The sequence below is a fragment of the Perognathus longimembris genome, chromosome 1 (assembly GCF_023159225.1).
Source record: "Perognathus longimembris pacificus isolate PPM17 chromosome 1, ASM2315922v1, whole genome shotgun sequence".
In the NCBI taxonomy this organism is placed as follows: Eukaryota; Metazoa; Chordata; class Mammalia; order Rodentia; family Heteromyidae; genus Perognathus; species Perognathus longimembris.
The window spans coordinates 39,792,172-39,810,398 of NC_063161.1; the positions used below are offsets into that span (position 1 = coordinate 39,792,172).

General features: G+C 43.1%; 1 protein-coding gene across 1 annotated transcript in view; it reads right to left on the reverse strand.

Annotated features, from left to right (window-relative positions):
- Window positions 1–12,963: 12,963 nt before the first annotated feature.
- Window positions 12,964–18,227, reverse strand: part of Rassf3 (Ras association domain family member 3) — a 69,862-nt gene continuing 64,598 nt past the window's right edge. Inside the window, exon 5 of the mRNA XM_048360291.1 lies at window positions 12,964–15,558. Coding sequence (XP_048216248.1) covers window positions 15,409–15,558 — 150 coding nt within the window. The 3' untranslated portion in view covers window positions 12,964–15,408. The remainder of the gene's footprint in view (window positions 15,559–18,227) is intronic.

An 18,227-nucleotide genomic window follows, 5' to 3' on the forward strand; every position in this document is an offset into this window, starting at 1 on the left:
CAAAAAAGAACACTTTTTGGTATTTAGCTGTACCTAATGTCAAATGACCCGCGTAGCATTTGTCTGACCATCAAAATATCATGTGGCTTGAAAAATAACCACTAGAGCTGTGATTAGGAACAAAAATCCGTTGATTTCAGATTAAGTAGAGGTATGCTGTTTACAAGATCAATCAGCGTGGCAAATCTGCCCATTTTGGTTGGTTTTTTGAATTGTGGGCTGTTGCTGTACTGAGCACAGCAGACTTATGGCAGAGGATGATTCCAAGTAGCTCCTGGAGGAGACAGCCATCTGCTTTCCAGTGGCTGCAAAGCCTGTGGAATGCTTGTTAGCCCTAGAAAGCCAAGGAAATGTCCCTAGAGATATCCTCCCCACCCCAAAGTGGCTGAGGTATAGTGGGGGAGTGGGGGAGGGGGGAGCCAAAAACTGCCAGGAGTGAGGGAAGGTTGTTTTCTGAGGACCTTCAGGAGATAGGTAGGCTCTTGAGTTGGAATCTGTACCTGGAATGAAAGAGGTGCCTTCCCTGTAGAGAGCATACGTGCCATTGCCATGTGTAAAGTCATCATCACTACCTTTTTACCGTTGCTCGTTCCATTTATATTAAGATGGAACCATTTCCAATGGTTGATGCAATTACAAACTATCCCACATCCTTCTTACCTTTCAGGCAGGTTCATTCTGTCTTGAATAATGAGGGTTCCAGTTAGTATTCCCCTTTGAAGTCAGACCCATTATGTTCCTTTCTGTTTAGAAACACTTATGTTCTTGGCTTGAAAATCAAGTTCACCTCTAACATCTTCACAGAAAGGCTAATTTTTGGTGGGAAAGCAGAGGAAAAGGAAGAGCTGTGGAGTCTATCTTGTTCACCACAATAAGTGATTTTAGTTTTACTTACTGCCTTCTGTTGAGCTTTAAGCTCTTTTAAGACCAAGGCCACAAGCCACTTTAATATCAGAATTCCAAATAGCCATGATGCATTCATCACCATTGGATTTAATACTTTACCTCTCATGACCCCAGCAATTGTGGTATCCAGAGGTGAATAGAAAAGGAAATGAACATTTCTTTTTTTTGGCCAGTCCTGGGCCTTGGACTCCGGGCCTGAGCACTGTCCCTGGCTTCTTCCCGCTCAAGGCTAGCACGCCGCCACTTGAGCCACAGCACCGCTTCTGGCCGTTTTCTGTATATGTGGTGCTGGGGAATCGAACCTAGGGCCTCGTGTATCCGAGGCAGGCACTCTTGCCACTAGGCTATATCCCCAGCCCGGAAATGAACATTTCTGATGTGTATTTTTTAAGGAAAAAAAAAGTTTTAAAAAACAATCCTAAAAGTAAATTGCAGTGCTGAATATGGCTATTGGCTTTAGTCTCCATTTTGAGTCTAAACATTATCAGTCAACTTCAATATTAATGAAAGTTGGCCACTGTTATCACCCCCTCCCCCCAAAGAAACAACTCTTACCAGGTCTTGGGCTACACTGTCACCTTACTCCGTTTTGGGATGCTGGGTCTAGAAAGCAGATGTAGTCATGAGTGACAGGAGCATCTGCCACAGTGCTCTTGGATTTAATAGCAGGTACAGGGGTGGTAGATGTACTGCGGCCCTCTCTGTATCTCTTAGTTCCAGTATGTTTCCTGACACTTGAGTGAAGACACTTCAGTGTATGGCCTAAAAGACTGAAAAATGCACAGGTGTTTAAGACTGGTTACATACCAGGGACCTGCTGCAAGAAGCTATCCTTGTTCTTTTAATTGTGCTGATTTGGAGTTTGTTGATAATCCCTTGTAGGGTTAGATCCAGATCTATTGGTGACCTTAAGAATAGAAGACCATAAAACACTCAGAATGAAGAGATTTTGCCTTACAAGATTTGCTGTTCTAACACTGTCCCTCACACAGCCATTTCCCACATAGGAAACATATTTTGACTTTGACACATGGTGCTGTTCCAAACACCTTTTAATTCACAATATTAGTTTTTGGTGTTTTTTTTTTTTTTTTTTTTGCGAGTTCTGGGGCTTGAACTCGGGGCCTGAGCACTGTCCCTGGCTTCTTTTTGCTCAAGGCTAGTACTCTGCCACTTGAGCCACAGCGCCACTTCAGGCTTTTTCTATATATGTGGTGCTGAGGAATCGAACCCAGGGCTTCATGTATGAGGCAAGCACTCTACCACAGGCCATATTCCCAGCCCAATTCTAGGACTTTTGTACAAAATACTAAGAACCATGCAAGTTATACCTTAACCTGTGAGAAATGTTCTTCAATTTTTAAGTGTCTAGGAATTAGGGTCGTTTTTTGTTTTTATTTTTTTTATGGACAAAGAGAAAGTAGCCCAGGATCCTCAAAAGAAAGCAAAGGCTATTTCCACCTGACCCACTGATGGATTGAATGGCTATGCTTGGGTTTAGTTTTACCTCCACTCTGACCTCAGTGAATACTGTAAGTTCCTCTTTGCATCATCTGTTCCCAGAAGTTAATCTGCCCTGGCTCTGTCATCTCAGTCACTTCACTTAGAAAGTGCCCTTCAAAGGACCCTGTTCACTGCTGCACTTTTCAATGAATTAAAAATTATTTCTGTCCTAGTGTTCCGGAATGTGTCCTTTGTTTTGGCCGCAAAGTATTATTACTGACATACTTTCCTTGATACTACTTAGTTTTTGTTGTTGTTTTGCAGTGCTAGGGAATCTAACTCAGCACCTCATGCACACCAGCTAAGTGCTGAACTACTGTTATACCTGCTGTTTCAAGCTGAATCACTCACAAGGGCAAAGAGGCCGTTTCCTCATCTGAAGTCTCTACCTGAGCTGCTCTTATGTACATGGATGGTACTTACTGATTGGTAAACTCTGAATGGAGTGCCATGTAAGAAAAACCTTCCTGATAAATCATTATTCCTTCTCAGCTCTAGAGAAAACACGTATATTGGCCTGCTTTCAAGTAGGCAGATTAAGCTCCCCTTTGAGGGTGCTTTTGCCTTGCTATCTTGCTATGATTCGTTGCCTTAAATGGAAAATGCTAACTTACAGGAGTCAACCAACAATTCTTTTATTTTTTCTCCAGTGCTGAAGAATGAACTCAGGGCCTTGCACTTGCTAAATCCCAACCTCTCAACTTTTTCTTAAAGAGATAAATAGCATAGCAGGCTTTGTGGGCCCTGTGGTCTTCTCCCACCTACTTAACTGCTGTTGTAGCACAAAATAGCCCCAGACAATATGTAAATAAGCATGTAGGCTCTATTCCAGCAACACTACAAGAACAAGTAGCCCATAATTTCCCAACCTCAGACCTCCTGGTTCATAAACCAAGTAGAAAATAAGAGGTTGGACACTCAAAGTTGCCAGATTCCTATAGAAAAACAAGTAATTTGTCCAAGTCCCTTGTAAAAGTCTGAGATTTAATGGACTCCAGGGTTATAGACAGAACTACCACAGCATAGCACACAGCATGAGCCTGCCAGATCAGTCTTGACTAGGAGCTCTGCAGGCATGATTCTGAGCCTCACCCTGTATATACATACACACACATATATACACACATACACACACACATACACACGCACATGAATGGGGTTTGTTACAGGAAGGGAATGCTGGGCTTAAGACCTGGTGGTTTTGCAGCAATCCGAAGACATGACCTCACCACCACCACCACCCCTTAGAGTTGGTCAGGGAAAAAATTGAGAGAAATGACCTGTATAACGAGTGACCCGAGCTTTGTGGTCTTGGCTTACCTAGAAAGAATGTGCATAGGGCAACTAGTAGACCTGCCCCTCCCAACCACTCTCGGCTGGCCAGCAGCAACCTAGCTGGATGCTTCCCCTTTTCCATCTATACAGGCTAGAAAAGTAGAACGGGCCAACAACAGCAGCAGTCAGAGCATTTGGATGGTATTTGAGGTAAGTAATGAAGGTGGCACTGGCTTTTTAGATTTCAAGAAGAGGCCGAACTGTAAAAGAAGGAAGGAGGGAAAGGAGAACATCAGCCAAAAAGTTTAGATCAGACTTTTTGTGTGTGGGTATGTGCCAGTGCTTGAACTCAAGGCCTTCAACTTGGCCTGTTTGCTCATGGCTGGCTCTCTACCACTTGAGCCACACGTCCAGTCCAGCATGTTGCTGGTTAATTGGAGATGGAATCTGTAGGGACTTTGTTTTGCCCAGGCTGGCTTTGAAGTGAGTTCTTCTAATTCTCAGCCTCCTAAGGAAGGTTACAGGCATGGGACACTGGTACATGGTACTCAAGACTTACATTTTAGAGCAATTCAGTCCTTTCAATACTGGAGAAATATGAAGGTAGTCTCTGATCACTAACCAGTAGAAAACCTAGAAATGACACACCCATAAGAATCCTCAACATTGGGGCTGGGAATGTGGCTTAGTGGCAAGAGTGCTTGCCTAGCATGTATGAGGCCCTGGGTTCAATTCCACAGCACCACATAAACAGAAAAAGCCAAAAGTGGCACTGTGGCTCAAGTGGTAGAGTGGCAGCCTTGAGCAAAAAGAAACCAGCAACAGTACTCAGGCCCTGAGTTCAAGGCCCAGGACTGGCAAAAAAAAACAACATTCACACTGATAGGGGTAAGTACAGACTACTGAGTCAGAATTCCCACTTACTCCTACTGAGACTGTAGAACTAAATTCTCTATAGAATTCATCTGTTTGTTCTTTCTCTACCACACCACTGTTGAGCCAACAGACTTGAGCCCCAAAGACATGTAAACATGTGCTGAGACCTGGTGGCCAGGGAATCAATATGCAAGACAAGATGTGTGGCAGTGCATGCCTATAATCTAGGCACCAGGGAGAAAAAGGCAGGAAGGTAACAAGTTCAAAGTCAACCTCAGATACATAGACCTTCTTTACCCCCCAAAAATCATACAATAGTTCTAAGGGTTTGTTTTGTTTTGTTGTCATGGGCTTGAACTTATTTAGGGCCTGAGTGCTATCTTTAGCTTTTTCACTCAAGGCCTATACTCTACCATTTTCAGCCACAGCATCACTTCTGGTTTTTTGTGGTTACTTGGAGATAGGAATTCCCCAGACTTCCTGCTTGGGTTGGCTTTGAACCACAATCCTCAGATCTCAGCCTCTCCCAAATAGCAAGGATTATTGGAGTAAACCATCAGCACCCGGCCTAAACTGAGTCTTTAAGAGGGAGATTTTAAGACTACATGCCTTTGAGATCCAAAATCTATACGTGTCCTCTAAGCTTACAGCTCTCATGATGATAGACCCTCAACAGATAGAGAAAAAGACTTTTAATTCATTTTTCCTTAGCATTTACCCATGCAAACAGGTTTTTTACCCCCCAGCTTAATTTACCCAAGCTCACAAAGCAAATTAATCAGAATTTCAATTATCTAGCTTTAAGTTCATCTCACCCCCAGTTGGGTTTGGACAATGCCAACCACCAGTGTGGTTCACACCTGTAATCCCAGCTACTCAGGAGGTTCAGATTTAGGGATCACCATTCTATGTCATCCAAAGCAGACAAATCCAGCTTCTCTCCAGTGGCTTAAGTAGCAGAACTTCAGCCATGAGTAAACATGCTGAGTGAGGAGGGCACAAGGCCGAGTGCAAGCTTCAATAACTGATGTGTATGCAAATGCACACACACACACACACACAAAATCAGGCATGTGCTGCCCCAGTCAACTTTCAATTTTAAAAGAAACCTCCAAGTAAGGACCATCTAGCTGAGCTGCGCTCAAACTGACCCATGGAACATACTCATAGCAAATGTTGCGTTCAGCTTATCTGGAGTAGCGTACGACTGAAAACTAAAACTGCCTTAACAAGAGAGACACTGGAGCAGGCCTCTTATCAAAACCCATTTAACTACAGGTACCTGGCACAGGGCACAGCTGTCCAGTGATTAGAAAATCAGCTTGTCTCCAAAGGGGAAAGCATATCCAAAGATACTCAAATATTCAAAATACATATCTAAAGGAAAAAAATATATATAAGCACTTGGTCCCAGCCCAAGTAGACGCCTCTTTGTGGAATGGTTGCCAAAATGCCCTCAGCACTTGTTGGAAAATATTTTAATAGGCTCCTCTGGCTGACAGGCTCTAGTCACAAATCCAGTGGGTCTCCATAACTCCCTAACACTGGCGCGGGGGAAGAGAAGCAGCCCCATGGCAGCTGCAACATGCCAAGAAGCGGGTTTGCTTTCTGAGGCACCTGCTGTCACCACTCCCCTCGTCTCCTCCCAGTGCTCGCTAAGCTGCCTCCATGCAGCATGAGTAATTCTGTTCTAATTCCCTAGGAAAGTGGCTGCATTGTATACTTCTCCCTCCAGTCCGCCCCCCACTCTCATCCCTAGTCTTCCTCATTTCCTAGGTGAAAGGAGCAGCAATCTGACTAAGCCTGAAATCAACACAATTTAGATGACCTCCTGCAGTCTAGAATGAATAATTTGAAGTCACCTCTCAAAGACAACCATCGGCCTTCAACTCTCTCTCCCAGATGCTCACAGAGAATGAGGCCTGCCTGCTCCTCCACACAGCAGAGAAAAAAACCTGCAGCCCCAGTCACCCTGGCCCTCTTCCTTCTTCCTGTCACACCATGAAAATCCTGCTTTGTAAGTTCAGCCAGCGGTGAACCTGCATTACGGGCGCTGCAGTTAGGATCCTCCCTGAGAGCGTTCTCCTGTCTCTAAACTGTCTTATGAAACTTCAGTCCTACAGCTAGCAGAAAGGCAGAAGAAAGTAGTAAACAGGGTTTGATCTCCAAGGAGACAACCATCTGTAGAGATTTTATAACGGGAGAAAACAGACTAGAGAGCAAGGTCCAGGCCTCCAGGCCACAACTGCACACAGCCATCTCTGGGCTGCACCAGTTAACACTGGCCTTTGTACTCACAAGCCTGCCTGGGCAACCACCGTCCCAGCTGTACCACACTCCTTGGTTCTAATGTATCAAGGAGGGAAGGCAACATTTTGTGAAGCCTAAGGGAAGGCCTTATGGGATTTTCTGGTCTACTAATTGCCCTAGGATCTTGTGTTCTCTTTTTAATGCCATTTCCTTCTCTAAGCATGCATTTTTTAAAACCTAAAGACACTTGGCAGTGCCCACTGCCAGGTCCGAATGTACCTTGCTCTGCTTCCTCTTCAACCATGTCTGATCAAAAATGCAACAAGTCAAAACTGAACATGAGAGAAATTCAAGAAAAGAATCCACAGCTTTCAAAATGGAAGGAAGCAAACAGGCAAATCAACAAGGCTAAATCATTGATAAGCACTACATAAAAGTGTTGCTTATGTTACTTCTTTTAGCTGCTTAAGACTCTGTATTGTGCAAACAGGTGTGCATGAAGTTTACATGTCGTTTCGGGGTCACTTGAACTTAGAGGAGTGCAGCTCAATGGCCGGGCATTGGTTTAACACACATGATGCCTTGGGTTCAATGTGCAGCGCGCACGCACACACACACACATAACAAAGACAGTGTGGCCCTTTCCACATCAGAAATCAAATACTACTAAGCAGCTCACCCCTAGCCTAGCTGGAAGAGAAGGAAAGAATTTGCAGGTCAGGGGAAGGGTGATTCAGGATAGGTAGGCCAGAAAATCTAATAAAACCCAATCCAACAGACTGTGAAAGATTTTATAATCCAAGTGACATGTTTTTGGTTCAAAAGATTTGAATTATTGGAATGTACTATTTTAAGTTTTTATAAAAAAAAGGTTTTAAACCAAATATATATGGGGGGAGGGGAGGATTGACATCTAGATGAATTTCAGTGCCAGTGTGAGGCATGCACTTTGGCGCAAGCAGTAAAGAGGTCCCAAGACTACAGAACATGGGTTTAGAAACCACTGCCATGCACACACCAGGACTGACAGTGTACAAGGGACCTTTCTTTACATACACTGCCTTATTTTAGCCACAGCAGTGCTGTAAGCAAATAACTGCTTCCCCTCCATTTCACAGGGGAAAAAGAAAGAGGGTTTGAGTCACAATAGTTGTTGGTGTAAATTTTAACTCCATCTTTGCCAAAGATGAATTCTTAACCTAGGGAGAAAGCTTTAAACCTAAGGTTCTTTTCTCATAATAAAGAAAACAACAAGAGTACCTGTAACAAAACATGTTACCCCCCAAAAGACCTCAGAAACCAGTTTCCTTGATGCAGATGCCCCCATTAGTTCTGAATTTGAGACCTCAAGAAAGCTATGTGTTTAATATTCTAGGTCATACACATATTGCACCTTGAGTTTTATTTCCATGACAATTGGCAGTGTGCTGTACACATGGACTCTGGTTTCCATGGAGACAGATAGGGCCCATGACTCTCTCACTTAATCTCCCTAGGTCTAACACCGTGGTGCAGCTTATAAATATTTGCTGAATGAACAACATGAAAAAGCTCAAGAGTTTTTTTCACACAAAGAACAAGACAAACTAACATAAATAAAATAGTTCTTAAAGGGAAGGCTTTAAGAATCATAGACTACAAGGACATTAAATACTATACTGAATTCTCTAGTACTGTTACAGTAAGTTCCATAATCATAATTCTCATTAAAAGAAGTAGATTAGGTTAGAGTGTGTAACTTAGTGGTGGAGCACTTAGTCTAACACTGAAAGAAAACAGTACTGAAGTTATACACTGCAGGTAACTGAAGTGTATCCGCAAGTACATGTGACATTCGACAAACCCTTCAGAAGCTATACAAAACATGTAAGAGAACTTACCTTTGAGGGAGGGGAAGTAAACAAAGTGATAGTAATTATTAAAGGAAACATTTCAATATGAGGACCTAAAATATGAGCATAGCAAATACAATGTGAAATCTGTAGTGAAAGCACCTCTCGTTCCTGATATTTTTTCTTTCCTGATCAGTATGGTCTTAAGGAACCTTTAGTTTCATTGTGTTTCTAAAATTTTATCAACCCCCTCCCTTATCTTTATCATCTCCTTTCTTCTTTGGCATGCTTTTAGTTTAGAGAGAGAGAGAGAGAGAGAGAGAGAGAGAGAGAGAGAGAGAGAGAGAGAGAGAGAGTGTGTTTCTTTTTCCTACCTTTTAAAAGTGAAAGCTAAAATAATTGATTTGAGACATTTCATCTTTTCTTTTTTTTTTTCTTTCTTTGCCAGTTTTGGGGCTTGGACTCAGGGCCTGAACACTGTTCCTGGCTACTTTTGGCTCAAGGCCAGCATTCTACCACTTGAGCCACAGCGCCACTTCCAGCTTTTTCTGTTTATGCGGCACTGAGGAATGGAGAGCTTCATGCATACTAGGCAAGCACTCTACTGCTGAGTCACATTGCCAGCCCCACATTTCATCTTTTCTAATAAATGCTATATCTCTCTGCAATTTCTATTCTTGATTCTATTTATAGAAGTCATACACATATGGGTACAGAACTCACATAAAGATATTTTGTCTCTTTTTCTTTGCAAGTGCTGAGCATAAAATCCATGTTAGTGACATTCAGCTTCTTAAGTTTTTGCTGGTGAATTGGTAACTCCCATCTCCAAGAGAAAACAGGTAGTGTAGCTCAAGTGGAAGAGCACCAGTCAAGTTAGTCCCAAGTCTCTGAGTTCAAATCCCAGTACAGAAGGAAAAAGAAGTCCTTTCTAGGCCTGAATCAGTCCAGCAAGCCTCTTTCCAGGTTTTTGTGTAAAATTCTGTATCACTTTAGCTTGTAGAATTCCAGGCTTAGCATTTGGTAAGTTAAAAAAAAAAAAACATTAGATATAAGCCATTTATATAAAAATAGCTAGTGGTAGAGTGGCAAAAAGCCAAGTAAGAGCATGAAACTCTGAATTCAGTATCACCACAGCCCAGTACCACCATAAAACCAAAACCAAAACCAGACAAAAGGGATGATTCTTAGGGCATGGTTCTGGTGCAGGAAAATAAAAATCTGGCTTTCAAAACTCAATATCTATGGAAACAGCCCAGATGCCCTACAATAGATGAGTGGATCCAAAAAGTGTGCTATGTATACACAATGGAATTTTACACAGCCAGTAGGAAGAATAATATTACATCATCTGTGGGGAGATAGATAAAACCCAGAACAAATCATGTTAAACAAAGCAAGCCAAGCTCAGAGATAAGTGGCACATGTTCTATATGTGTGAGCTAGATCTAAAATACACTGGAACATGACAAATTAAACAGGTCTCTAGGCAGTCACACATAGTGAGACCAAAGGAAGATACTCTTAGGAAAGGAAGAAACACAAAGGTGCCCTGCCTTTATGCCTCTGATCATATAAAATATTTATCAAACTGGAAGAGAAAAACTTGATACTTCTGTAGTTCTGAAGGCTGTTCATGTGAAAAGAATTGGCAACCCATTCTGTCTTGAAATCTCTTCCAGCAGATCCTAACCATTGCTTTTTCCCATTCTCGCAGCTTGAGCTTAACTTTCTGCGAGACTTACTGTGCATATACTCAATCACCTTGGTTGCAAACCAACCAAACAACCACAAAAAAACCCCACCACCTCCCTTCCTAAAAAACAAAACAACAGGTCACAGACAGATGGAGGGAGACACTAGGCAACACTGTCTCTGCCACTCACTGGGTTTCCTCCCTGTAAGATGGAGATAGTAACACTAGCTACCTCACTGGGAGTACATTTATATGAATGCCTGGCACATGGCTAGCCCCTTGTTGGCACTGGCTAGTAGAATGATGAAAACTCTCTCCCCACATAGGAAAACAAAACGCCCTCATTAGGCTCATCTGGCGGCACACCAATGCAGTGTTACACCATGGATTTCACAACTGGATGACACTAAAGGAAAACTTAACTCAAACTAGAGCCACCACCCCACCAAAAAAAAAAAAAAGGTGTGAAGATTTGTCCTTAGCAAACAAGCAATCAGTTCCACAGGAGATACCAGCAAGATCTAGGCTCTCATCTAATTCAGATTGAGGACTCAGTCCCCAAGAATGTATCCTGTACGCCAGATACTAACTGAAAGCACCAGTTGATTCACCTGTTAACAGGTGAGCCTCTGATTCACCATAATAATTTGGGATGCCCATGACTCACTCCTTAGATTCAACTAGCTGACCACATAACATCTCACAGGACTTGGAGCAACTCCTGTTTATGTTTAATGATCTATCATGAAGTATATTAGAAAGGACACAGATGAAGAGATGCTAGGGGTGAGATACATCAGGCTCCAGGAACTTCTGTGTGTGCAAAGATCCAAAAGCTCTCTGAGCCTGACACTTTGGGGTATTTCATAGGCATGATGGGAGACCAGACAACTGTGTGGAAATATGACAACAAGAGTATGACCCAGCAAAGCCTGTCTGTTCAGATTATTGTTGGCTTCTCAGAGCAGCATTCCTTCCTTCCAGGTATTGGCAGAACCACTTCTGGAATGGGAGTCTTATGATATGTATCAGACATAAAAAGCTGCTACTTTAGAGGCAACGGGAACCAAAGACCCTGCACATGCTAGGCAAGCACTCTTAACCACTGAGCTATACCCACAGCCCAAAGAAATGTCTTTGGAGGTAGCTTCAAGCCAGTCAGGTAGGGGATGATTACTTTCTACAACATGCCTTGGGGAAAACAAATCTCATTTCTATGGCTTGCCCTTGGGAGGAAGTTACAAGCCAGGATACATGAACTAAAACCAAAAGGTACAGAGTCACAGTAATTCTATGTTATTTGCAATGTAAGAAAGAATATTCTCTGCTGTGAGCATGACTCAGGTGGTAGAGCATCTTCCTTGCAAGCTGGAATGTTTTTGTAGTACCCTAATACCACACACACCAAAATGAATAAATAACTAAAATTACTAAAAAGCTATTAACTGGGGCTGGGGATATAGCCTAGTGGCAAGAGTGCCTGCCTCGGATACACGAGGCCCTAGGTTCGATTCCCCAGCACCACATATACAGAAAACCGCCAGAAGCGGCGCTGTGGCTCAAGTGGCAGAGTGCTAGCCTTGAGCGGGAAGAAGCCAGGGACAGTGCTCAGGCCCTGAGTCCAAGGCCCAGGACTGGCCAAAAAATAAATAAATAAATAAAAAATAAAAAGCTATTAACTAGAAACAAGTTTCTTTTAACATTCACCCTGAACCTTGCGTTTTAACCCAGGTTGAACTCCCAACCTAGACTGACGAAAGAAATGCTATCAGAGTATCTGATCAGCTATAGTAAGTACCTAATGGTTCCCCACCACCACCACTACCAATAGCCTGGGCTGTTTCCACAACCCCACCAGGGGGCAGCAGAGTACCAAGAACCTTCACTACAGCAAGCACAGAGGTAGACCAGAGAGCCATGTGACCCAACCAGGCTACAGTTCCCACTCTCTATTCCCAGAGTGTAAGACATACAAATACTTACCCTATGTCAAAAGTGGTGCATTCAAGGGTAAGTATGAGGGAGAGGGTATGAAACAGCATAATAGCCTATTGAAAACTTAAAAAGGAAGGGGTACTGGGTGCCAGTGGCTCATGCTTGTAATCCTGGCTACTCAGGAGGCTGAGATCTGAGCTTTGGCCGGAAATTTTTTGAGATTATTATCTCCAATTAATCACAGAAAACTGGAAGTGTTGTTGTGGCTCAGTAGTATAGTGCTAGCCTTGAGCAAAAGAGCTCAGGGACAGCGCCCAGGCCCTGAGCTCCAAGTCCCACAACCCACTAACAACAACAAAACAAAAAACAAAAAAAAGGAAGGGGAGGAGAGTGAGGCTAAGAAAGAATAACATAGAATGAATTTAATCAAAGTACGTTATATAGCTATTATGATAAATTCCTTTGTACAATTATTCAACTTTCTTTAAAAAAAAAAAAAAAAAAAAAAAAAACAGAAAAAGACTCTTGGGAGATGTCACCATGCCCTCTCCCAAATGCCCTCTCCCAAAATACCTTGTAAAAATCTGCTGAATTCTGGCACCCACTTCTGTGTATCTGGAAAAAGTTGATTAAACTCTTGTGACCTTTTTAAAATCTAGCATAGTATCCACAAATAAAATCACACAAACATCAGCTAGCAACTTCGATTTTTAATAATGGAAACAATTTTGCCATTCCAGAATCAACTTTAGGGGAGAAAAAAAATCTTCCCTATAAAAATAAAACAAACTTACCAAAATTATAAATATTATAACTTTTTACTTGTGCGACTTAAAATGCTCTCCTGCAAGACCCCCTTCATGTTTACCATCCCTGTGACATCACACTGTGAAGAGAGAACAGTATTACAGTAAAGCTCAGTTGCATTTGGCATTAGGATTTGTACAATGGTGCTTAATCTTGGCCTTCAGGGCCTTCTTTCTTCTTCTACACATTAAAATTGCCACTGTAGGGACCAGTGTTTGGGAGAGAACCGTCAGTCTTCAAAACATCATGAACTGACCAAATCTGAGTACAGAAACATTTTCCAATAGCAACTTGTACATAGCACATGACAGTGCACGAGGTTCTGGCTTACAGACGAAGATGCCCATATTCAACAATCTACTTCAAGTAAAAAAAAAAAAAAAATTCACAGATACCCATCAGCTGCTACTTTAGGTTCTAACAGTGTCTTCATCTGAGAAACAAATGCTTCCCTGACTCTAAGTTTACTGGGATGAGTAATTAAAAGAGCAGGTGGTTGACAATGGTATATTCGAACCCAAGGCATCAGCTGAATAGTAAAACCAGTACAAAATCATGAAGGCATTCCCTGATAATAAAGGCAAAGTGTTAGGTGACAGTCACTAAAACCTCATCAATGCACTAGAAAGAAGTCACATGCAAAATTAAACAAGATGTGCCATACATATTTTATAGCTAGTTCTACCCCACCCCCCACTTTCCTTAAAAGCTTGGGAAGATCTGATTGTCTCCATAGCGTAGGGGGCTCAGTATATAACCAACACCAGACTCTTGTCTCCAACGGGATGGGTTATTCTCTGATGAGTCTACTGAGCCCCCAAGAAACAGATAATGCAATCAAAGGCACAGTTCACTTAAGAGGCAAAGAACTGAAGCACCTTCTTGGAATTTCAAAAAGAATCCATTAGGTGTCACCAATGTGTTAACAATTCCTTGGGAATTTATAAAGAACAACAACAATAATAACAACAATCTAGACTAAAAGTAGATTGCCTGTAAGGCCTCTAAAACCATAGCACAATTTCCCCTGTGTCCTCAAATTTGTAAGTAGCTGCAGAAAAGGAGGTGACTGTGCCTGTTTGAAGGAAGGCTTGCTTCTATTGCACATGCATTTCTTTGGTTGGAAGAACATGCACTTGCATTAAAATAATGTCCATAACAAATGCCTGAGGTGGCCTCTCCTCCCTTGAGGCTTCCTACTCAGTCAAATCCCTTAGAACTGAGGATGTGAAGAGTACTGGGCCTCGAATCAGCATATGCGAACAGACTTCAAATTTAACAGAAAAGGACAGGAAACAAAAGAGAGGGGCTCTGGGAGAGAAGGGAAGGAAAAACAAAAGGGGAAGAGCATGAAAAGGATGGAATAAAATGGAAGAAAATGATTGTCACAAGAGTTTGCTGTGGGTTAATTTCCTAGCTAACAATCAAGAGGGAAAAGAGCTGCCCTGACCCAAATTCCCTTTCAACTTTGAAGGCAACCTGAGGGGAGGGGTAAAATTATATAACTTGACAGGAGTCATCAAATGGTCAAGCTCCGCCTACACAGACACCACACCCACAGGACTGTCCACTACAAGAGGGCAGGACCAAGGGTCTGATGCACAGAGGTGGAGCCACACAAGCTTGTCAGGTCCACCTCCAGGCAAGCTCTCCGATCCCTACCTGACTCTGGTCAACTGCAGAGTTCACAGGTCCTCCCTCCTTTGGGTTTAGCTCCTCTTTCGCTCTGTCTCCATATTTCACCTACCAGAAAAGCAAGCAATCCTAAAATGGATTTAACATCTCAATTCTGAATGTTTTTAACTCATTTACAAGCCAATACACCTTCTTCCTCTACCACCAACTTTTAGCCACACCACCTCCATTCATCCTTACCTCCTCAGGCCTTCTACCAAACTTGCTCTTTACTTTCTTTGTCAAACTCCTAGAAAACCTTCCCCCATCCCCCAGAGTTCCTACATTCCGGTGCCTTTCTGTTCACATGAAGAGACTCCTCTGATAGTTAGCAGACAGCACACAGACAGGTAGTTTCAACATCAGACAAAGGATTCTGAGAGATTCCTCCTTACGCTTTTCAATAGTCATTTGCACACCCTTAACACTTAACATCACCACAGAATGAAAATAGCTATAGGAAAATATGGAAAACTCAACCCAGAGTTCATGCTTCCCTCACTCTAGAATGCTCCCCACGCTGTGTGACCAGAGAGAAGAGGGGAGGATGCTAGCATCATGGGCACAGGCTCAGCTCTCTGAGGAGAGACACGCTTGCTGCTCTTGTACATGTGTCCTGGGTAGAGCCTTCCTTCCTGGCGGAGGCCTGGCGTGTTAACCAGGCTTCCACACCTCGCTGAGTGCTTCCTCCAGCTTGTGTTTGTATGCTGTATAGCGTCTCTTCAGGTTCTGCAACTGCTCGTCCTCTTCCTTGTCCAAGATGCGCAGGAAATTCTGCAGTTCTGGAAGGCTGAAGGCTTCCCACTGTAACAGAATTGGAGAGAGAGAAATGCCAGGTGTCCTATAGAGTCCAGACAAGGCCAACTTCCCCTCGCCCCACCTTTGGGAAACCATCTGGCTATGCAGCCCAGGCTGGCTTTGAACTGAGATCCTCCTGCCTTAGTCTTGGGAGCACTGGGATTGCAGGTATTACAGCGCCATGCTCAGCAGTCACCACACCAGGCAGGAATGCTGATAATAACCACATGGAATATGGCTGCCCTCAGACCAACCTTTCATAACATGCCATCACCTTAGCCGAGGTATCAGAAGCGCTGATTCCTCATCCTATTCTCACCTTAGCTAAGCTAAGTTCAAGTGCCCCTTACTCCTCTTCTAGTCTCTGTTCTCCAAGGTGGCTCTCAATAAAGCTGATAGACAGTACAGCTCCACCGGACCCTTCCCTCACTCCCCACCAAGAACTCTGACCTCCGAACCTTGAGCTCTACTTCAATCCCTGCATGGTAACATAGTCATCACCCACACGGCCTTCCTTCTCTCCCCCTCCCACACTCAACTCATCGCCTCCCGAACAGTTTTGCAAGCCACCTGTTTTATCTACGTGTGCCTGGACCTCATGTTTCACATCACTGCTGGGGTACCAGACACCTGCCACCACCCCCACTTCTTCCACTGAGAGCAAGTCTCAGGACTTTTCTTCCTGGTCTGGTCTGGAACTATGATCCTTCCAACTTTGCCTCCAAAGTCGCTAGGATTATAGGTATGTGCCACGAGTGCCTAGGGTTCTTTTTGTTGTTGTTGTTGTTGTTGATTTTTGAGACAGGGTACAACTCAAAATCCTGCTGCCTCAGCCTGCAAAGTGCTGAGATTACTGGTAGGCGCCATCACACCCCGCCATGCCCAAGATTTTTAAATGACTGTAATTAAACACGTACTATCTACCTTCTGCGCGCCTTACCTACATTGCAGCTAGGTACTTACTACTTGGGGCGATAGCTTGCCCTTAAAAGCCCTGGGCTCTGTTTCCCTAACATCATCTAGTACTTAGAAGACTCTATATCTGAACTAAAGCAAGAGAATGTCAAGGAAAATATTTGGCATCATCTGGGATGTTACGTTGATTTTCAAATACATCATCCCCTCTCAAAAAGGACCTGGTGGTATCCTGGCTGAGAAATCACTTGCAAGGCCGAGACTCCAGACAACCCAATGTAGAAGTGTAGCAAAGTGGAGCAAGACAGCCACCAAGTGGGCCACTGCTGGAAAGTGCCCTGGAGGTGAGCGGAAACTGAATCAAAGAAAGTGAGAAACATGGAGTTGCAGTGCTGAACTTCCTCTTAGTCTGCCAATTTAAAAAAAAAGTAACTTTGGGGCTGGGAATATGACCTAGTGGTAAAGTGCTCGTCTCATATACATGAAGCCCTGGGTTCGATTCCTCAGCACCACATACATAGAAAAAGCCAGAAGTGGTGCTGTGGCTCAAGTGGTAGAGTGCTAGGCCTTGAGCAAAAAGAAGCCAGGGACAGTGCTCAGGCCCTGAGTTCAAGCCCCAGGACTGGCAAAAAACAAAACCAAACAACAAAAAAGTAACTTTTCACATATGATAAAACCTTTCAAATAAAGACATTGTAAAATATCTTCTCTTTCCCTCTCCAAGGTACTGTGGTTAGTCTGTCACTTCTGTTCAGTTTCCACACATTCGAATATTTGAGAACACACTGGAACATTAAAACATGATGCCAAATTCAAATCATAATTCCATTATAATTTTGCTCTAGATGTACTCAACTATGCGAAATATAAAACGTCTAGTATTAGTACCTACGACTCTTATCTCGGGTAATCTACCACACACACCCCCACCCTCACCCCTCACAAAACACCAGAAGTGGAGCTGTCGAGTGGTAGAGAGCTAACCTTAAGCAAAAAAGAAGCTCAGAGACAAAGCCCAGGCCCCAAGCCTCAGGACAGACACCATAAATAATACATAATTACATATATAAATAAAGTGTTGAAGCTGCCATGCTAATGTGTCTAGCTAGGCTCCTAGCTTTGTCCCAAAATGAGAGCTTGAATTTCTTTAAAGCATCAAAATACCAGAATTTTTTCTTAATTTCAAAACTTCCTAAAATTACTATCTTCCTAAAATGCCCTGAATCAATTCTAACTTGTTATATGTAAACACACTATTTACCTTGTCTAGATACACTCTAATTTGGAACTCAAAACTGCCTTTTAAAGCATTTAGTTCCACTTTACACAAGACGAGAGGACTCACCCAAGGCTGGGCTCTACTTCTAATGAACAATACAAAGCACAGTCCTGGTCCCCTAACTTTTAACCAAGAAACACATGCTCACTGCACACATGAGAAAATGCACTAAACCAACACTTCCAAGACAGATGTAGAACGTGAAAGGTCTGCTCAAGTGTCCTTTCAAGGTGACACTGGGATCTCCAGACAGTCCGGTGTGCTTCTACCTTCAAATGAACTGCCCTGCATCCAGCCCTCCCCAGAGGGAACACAGCAAAGGATGCATCTGTAAACAGCTTCTCATTGTTAGGGCAAAGGGAGAATAAAAAGTACCAGAAAGTTCTCTGTCTTTTATGGTAAAGAGATCAGGCTTCCTTTTATTTCCCTTTAGCAGGAAATTCGCCTGGAGACTGGTCTTCGGTACAGACATATGGAGAGT